At 35.7% G+C, this 7145-nt stretch overlaps 2 protein-coding genes across 2 annotated transcripts in view; both read right to left on the bottom strand.

The window, feature by feature from the left end:
* Window positions 1–7145, bottom strand: part of DENND5B (DENN/MADD domain containing 5B) — an 831092-nt gene that overhangs the window by 237719 nt on the left and 586228 nt on the right. The window lies entirely within an intron of this gene.
* Window positions 1–7145, bottom strand: part of AMN1 (antagonist of mitotic exit network 1 homolog) — a 34830-nt gene that overhangs the window by 5635 nt on the left and 22050 nt on the right. Inside the window, exons 3-6 of the mRNA XM_006767825.2 lie at window positions 6697–6841; window positions 4977–5194; window positions 4610–4666; window positions 1487–1598 (exon numbers count right to left, since the gene is read on the bottom strand). Of these exons, the coding sequence (XP_006767888.1) occupies window positions 1487–1598; window positions 4610–4666; window positions 4977–5194; window positions 6697–6841 (532 nt within the window). The remainder of the gene's footprint in view (window positions 1–1486; window positions 1599–4609; window positions 4667–4976; window positions 5195–6696; window positions 6842–7145) is intronic.

Genomic DNA, 7145 nt, shown 5'->3' with positions numbered 1-7145 from the left:
GGAAAGAGATACAAAAGGAAAAAATGAAATGGGACTACATCAAGCTAAAAGGCTTTCTGCACAGCAAAATAAACCATCCACAAAATGAAAAGGGAACCCACTGTATGGGAGAATGTTTTTGCCAATAATACATCTAATAAGGGGTTAATTTCCAAAATATATAAAGAACTTATACACTCAACACCATGAAGACAAACAACCAAATTAAAAAATGGGCAAAGGACCTGAATAAACACCTCCAAAGAGGACTTACAGATGGCCAATAGACATATGAAAAAATGCTCAATGTCACAATCATCAGAGAGAAGCACATTAAAGCCATAATGAGATATCACACCTGCCAGAATGGCTACTATCTATAACTCAACAAACAATAGTGCTGGTAAGGATGTGGAGAAAAGAACCCTAGTGCAGCCACTGTGAAAAACAGTATGGAGTTTCCTCAAAAAATTAAAAATAGAACTGTCTTTTGACCTAGCGATCCCATTTCTGGGAATATACCCTAAGAATCCCAAAACACCAATTTGAATATGTACCTTGATGTTCATAGCAGCATTATTTACAATAGCCAAGATCTGGAAACAACCCAGGTGCCCATCAGTAGATGAGTGAATAAAAAGCTGTGGTACGTTTACACAATGGAGTACTATGCAGCTGTAAAAAAGAAGGATCTCTTACCCTTTGAGACAGTATGGAGGGACCTGGAGAGTATTTTGCTAAGTGAAATAAATCAGTCAGAGAAAGACAAGTATCTCGTGATCTCACTCTTATGTAGAATCTAATGAACAAAATAAACTGACGAACAAAATAGAAACAGGGGCATGGATACATGAAACAGACTGACAGCTGTCAGAGAGGGGGCGGGACTGGATGAAAGAAGGTGAAGGACATATTAGCCAAAGAACATATATGTATACTGCATAGACACAGACAACAGTATGGTGATGGCCAGAGGGAAGGGTGGCATGGTCTGGGGTAATACAAAAGAGGGTGAGGTGCTGTGTTTTTGGGAGCATGTGGTATCATGGCTCTTATACAGGCCAAATGGGTTGTGACTACTTTATTCCTCTTCAGTGAAGTATCACATTACAAATGTGATACTTCACTGAAGCCTGATGAGAGTATAGATAACAGGTCATTTAGCTTATTTGATAGATGTGGTATTATAAATTCTTTTATTGTCTAAAGCATTGTTTAGTATCATGGCCACTACCACCATTCTCATCCTCAGCATAGTTAACATTTATTAACACTTATCACCATGAACACCACCATGACTAACATTTACTGAGCCCTTATATTAGGCACCATGTAAAGTGTTGTCAGATAATCATCGTGACCAAGTTTTTGAGGTAGGTACTGTCATTATACCCATGTTACAGATGAGGACATGGAATAATGGAATGGGTAAAATAATTTACTCCAGGTCACACAGTTATTAAAAGATAAAAGCAGGATTTGAGCCCAAGCAGTCTATCATACTAACCTGTTATCAGGGGGCATCCGTGGAACAGTAATATATGTATCTGAGGACAGCGAGTAAGGACAGCTTCTACAGACTCATCAGTCAGATTCACACAATGTCCCATATGAATCTCCTATTTAAAAATGAAGGGTAATCAAAAGAAAAAAATAGGTTTATAATAACAGTATGAAAAAACTTGGGATATATTCTGATACAAAAAGAACCAAATGTCCACTTGTAAGAAAAAATCTTACAGAAAGAACTAATGTAAGTCTGCAGTAATTTGTAAGGTATAGCAGCTTTATAAGTTAAATGCCCAACCATTTTATAAAGCTATTTGGCAATATCTATCAAAGCTAAAGATGAGTATACCCTAGAACCCAGCAATTCCAGCTGCTGATCTCCATTTTATAGAGAAACCCTTGTACATGTGTACAAGGAAACAATTTATAAATATACCCATTGCAGTATTATTTATAATGGTAAAGAAGTGGTGACTGGGTAAATGGTGATTCATTAATATAATAGAATAAGATAAAAATATCTACTTGTATTAATAGACATACATCTCAAACACAGTATTAGCTCAGACTCTTTGGAAAACAGTATGGTAGTATCTTATAAAGTTAAACATGAAAGTACTATGTGACTCAATAGTTCCATTCCCAGGTGTTTACCCAAGAAAAAGAAAAACACATGTCTACATAAAGACTTATATGCAGATGTCTACAGCAGTATTTATAATAGTGCAAAATGAAACAACCCACATGTCCACCAAATGGTCAATGTAAAAACTAATTGTGTCATATCCAGACACAGAATACTATTTAGCAAAAAAAGAAAAGGAATGAAATAGTAATGCATTCAACAACATGGGTGAATCTCAAAATCATTATGCTAAGTAAAAGAAGAGAGTAAAAAACCCAAAAGACTATATACTTCATGATTACATTTATATAAAATTCTAGAAAAGGTAAAACTATAATGACAAAGTAAATCAGTGGTTGCTTGGGGCTATGGCAGGGGGCTGACTACAAAGATACAGGAGAAAACTTTTTGGGGTGACACAAATGTTCTAATCTTTTTTTTAAAATATATTTTTTTGCTTTCAGAGAGGAAGGGAGAGGGAGAGAGAGAGAGAGAAACATTAATGATGAGAGAGAATCATTCATTAGCTGCCTCCTGCAAGCCCCCTCCTGCAGATTGAGCCTGCAAGCTGAGCATGCCCTTGACCAGAATCAAACCCGGGACCCTTCAGTCCACAGGCTGACGCGCTATCCACTGAGCCAAACCAACTAGGGCAAAAATGTTATAATCTTAATTATGGTGGTGGTTACAGGGATGTATAACAATTACCAAAATTCATCACACTGTATACTTAAAATGGGTAAATTTTATTGTGTGTAAATTATACCTCAATAAAACTTGAAAACTTTATAAAGTAAATTTGAATAGAAAAGCAAACTGTTAAAAGAGCACATACATTAGGAAACTACCATGTAAAATTTTAAAACAGTATTACAGAGAGAGAAAGATAAAGTACCCAAATACACAAGGAAAGATACATAGGAATCTTCAGAATACTGTTTACCTCTGAAGGAAGAAAGTGGAAAGAAATGAGGGAGGATATTTAGATGTTACATGTAATTTTTTTAAAGAACTGAAGGCACCCAGCCAGTGTGGCCCAGTGGTTGAGCACTGACCTATGAACTAGGAGGTCACGATTCAATGCCTGGACAGGGCACATGCCTTGGTTGCAGGCTCTATCCCCAGAAGGGAGCAAGCAAGAGGCAAACAATTGATGATTCTCTCTCATCGTTGATGTTTCTATCTCTCTCCCTCTCCTCTCTGAAATCAATAAAAATATATTTTAACATAAAAAATAAAAATTTAAAAACACTATAAACTGGGAAAGAAGAACCCCAAATCCTAGGACAGAAGGCTTCTAAATATATTTAGAAACAGGTTATTGAATCCAAAGACTGAACACTAATCCAAGATCTTTTTAAATGGCTGTACAATGTGGTTACTGGGAAGGGGAAAGCTTTTCTTTGTTCCACTGACATTCTGTTTTCGGAGGCCTGAAAATTAAACTGACAAAACACAGATTAGCAAGAGAGAAAGAAAGACAAAGTTTATTCACATGCATGCTCATGCCTATGCCTCAAAAAAAAAAAAAGGCTAGAATTTAGAGTTTATATACCATCTTAATAAGGGAAGGGCAGGGCTGGGGGGAGAAAGAAAGGACCCTTCGAGAAAAACAACAGGTATGGTAGTCTTGTGACCATTTTTGTTTATGCAATTTCTCATCTGACTTCTCCATGATAGGAGTGGCCTCTGCAGTATGGGAAGTCTTCCTTGGAGGGGGTTTGATGGCAAGTGAATCCTTTTAGAAGCTCTGCTTTCAGGCAGATGGAATGAGGGTGGTAGTTCAAAGCTTTTCTTTTTTCTTTTTTTGCATTGGTCGTTTCTCAAAAATCTTCAGCTAAACACAATTTTATGCCATAGTCGTGGCCTTTATGGATCCCTTCGAAGATCCAGAAAAATATGATGGCAAGAGAATAAGTAGTCTTGGTGGAAATGTCAGTCGGACATGAAAATTCTAAAGACTAAGTTTATATTGATAAATTTTCATTCTTCATCCAAAATAAGACTATCCTTAAATATGTTAGAAGCTAAAACTTCTGGAAAGTAAGAAGTTTCATCAGAAGTAAAATGGGTGTTTGCTTGTTTTTTTATTGACCTTTTTTTAGAGAGACAGGGAAGGAGAAGGAGGGAGATAGAAACATCAATGTGAGAGTATAATGTGCATTGGCAGCTGCCTCCTGCATGTCCCTTACTAGAGATTCAACCCACAACCTGGACATGTTCCCTGACTGGGAATTGAACCAGCAACCTTTTGGTGTATGGGACAACCCCTAACCAACCGAACCACACTGGCCAAGGCAATAGGTTTTTATTTTAAAATACACTTTATCTCCTACTTTACCAATTTTTCTTTACTCTGGGAAGAAAGAGTTAGAGACCCCAAAAATTCATGGAAATACATAATTGAAAATGGTTGTCTGCTAGGTTTAAAGAATAATTTCTGAGGGTAATATAAAATTTTTATTAGCATCATCTTTATAGATATTTTTACGTTACCTCTAATTTCTTGGCACAAGGTCCACTAACAAGCGCAACCACACCATTGTCAGATACCTAAGCAAAGGGAAAAAGCAACACAGCACATAAATGGGACGGACCTAAAATTTTCTAAAAATTGTTAATCAGTTAGATATAACTTTATTGCCTCCCATTCAGCAAATATGTGTTTTAGCTACACATACCTCCCACCCTTACTTAAAATAACTGAGCAGAATGTGCCAAATTATACTGCACTTATTTAACCACCAAAGCATAAAATAGTCAACAATTTCAATAAAAATAATTATGTTCTTCTAATGAGTCACTGAAAAGACATTGGAAAACCCCATACAACCTCTATATTTCAAGTCTGTATTTCATTTACCTGAGTAGCTGAAAAATCAACAGACTGCAGAAAAAAGCAGTTTTCTCCTAATGCGTGTAAGGACACGTCAGTAATACCCAAGCAGCCGCCTAAATCAATGACCTTTAGCAGCCGGCAATTGCGTGCAAGAGCAAGGACTCCTTCATCAGTGAGACTGCAGCATCTTTTCAAAGAAGCTTCGTGCAGGTATGCACAAGATGAAGCCACAGCTTTTATTCCTGGGCGAAACACAATTATGTATCAATGAGCTATAAATGTATATAGATGAGAAATATGACTAATTTTCATTTAACTGAACACCAGTACTGATATATCTACTTATATGACAGCCCTTTCAAAACAGTTCATCTGTGAGGATATACTTATCTATCAGTGACTATGCCATTATTTAAAAGTCTTTGGACTGTTTCAGGAATTCTCTACACAACCTATAGTATAATATTCTTCAGAATATCTGCCATTAATGGTCAGCTTTTATTGTTTATGACTAGAGAGCAGATTTGCTTTTAGGAAATAGCCAAGTCATTCAGAACTATATTAAGTAATTAAATAGTACATGATTCTCCTTTTTGTTAAAACAAAAGTTTTAAAGTAATAAAGTCAATTTTCTTGTGGCCTCTAAAGAAAAATCAAAGTTAAATTGTCCAAATGTCTTGAGTAATGTTTCCATGCTTATCCTTAGGAATCATACCTATCTATGTATTCCCTCTCCCCTCTTTGACTCTGCCCTTTTCTACCACCACGCTCCTTTTCTGTTAGCCTGGACCAATCTTACTAATAAACTGATGCAAATGCACACTGGAGACTGGTACGTGATAATGTGCCACATAAATAAAAGAGTACTTCAGGATTCTGGGCCCTTCAGTCCACTGTGAAAAGATACCTTTATGGGCAAATACACAAAATAGATGATGGTAAATGTGTATGTAGGTCATCTTTATTATTTTCATATCTTAAGAAAGAACTTTTCTTTTATTCATCATTGTACAGAATGAAAGTTATTTTTAATGAGTCATTATTTGTACAAACATTTAAAAACTTATGCTTCTTTGCAATATTGTGATAATCCTAACTTGCTAACTGAGATGATTGAAAACTATAGTCAACAACCCACAAAATTTTCCAGAAACTTAGCCAATAAGTCCCTCTTTCTTACAGGAAAGAAAGGGTAAAAAATCCTATTTTGGAAAAAAAATTATAAAAATCCACTAATTCATCTCTAAAGTCAATATCTTTAAAAACAAAAACAAAATCCACTAATTCACGTAATAATGACACTGAAAAATGCAATTGTCTGGCTATATTTAAAAACTATGCATTGTACACACTGATAGGAGAGTTGCCTGGTAAGTTTAATCTTATAATTTAGCTTTCTGTTGTAATATTGCATCCAAAAAGCCTTAACAAAGTATAAACTAGTCATTTCTTCTTCCACTGTATAAGGCAAAATATTTAAAACATAGAGGTATCCACCCATGTTTATTTTAAAATGTCTAAAATAGTGACTTGCCCAGTGTGTTTCTTATCTTTCAGCACTGCTTATAAACAAGAATTCTAATTTGGATTCTTTATCTTAGTTTGAATATTTTTGTTCATAAACATACTTCCTATTTCTGTGACATCTTCATACTTTCTTTTGACATATTTCCCCTTTTTGTTCCTAAATTATACCAGATGGTGAATAGTAATCTACCAATTCATTCAATGTTAATAAACATACCTTTTGTAGTTATAGAAACTCTGTTTTCTTTTGAGGAATTTAAATTCAATTTCTTCAGTTTTCTGCAGTTACCCAGGTGCAGCAGAGCAGTATCTGAAATATCACAGCTCTGTAGATCTAGAGTCTGGACTTCAGGATGTAAAATCTGGAACAAATACATGCTTTTGAAAAACAAATTTTTCCGATAAATATAAATGTTTATTCCATATTCAGTGTTTTGGGGGTCATAACAGACAACTGGAGGATGGAAAATACAGCAAGGAATATAGAACATATCTGTGTGGAGATAAATACATAAAGCAGAAAAAAAACAAGCCTATTTCCCACTGGGGGCACACCTTCTAGTGCTTCTAATGTCTTCATAGGAGCAAAAAGTGCTGGGGTCCAACCCCAGCAGGTCCAGGGGTCCCCAAAGGTGTGGATGGAGTCGGCGAAGGAGGAATGACACC

The sequence above is a fragment of the Myotis davidii genome, unplaced genomic scaffold (assembly GCF_000327345.1).
Source record: "Myotis davidii unplaced genomic scaffold, ASM32734v1 scaffold902, whole genome shotgun sequence".
Taxonomy (NCBI): domain Eukaryota; kingdom Metazoa; phylum Chordata; class Mammalia; order Chiroptera; family Vespertilionidae; genus Myotis; species Myotis davidii.
The sequence above is the reverse complement of the archived record's forward strand: the minus strand, read 5'-3'. Positions and strand labels throughout refer to the sequence as shown.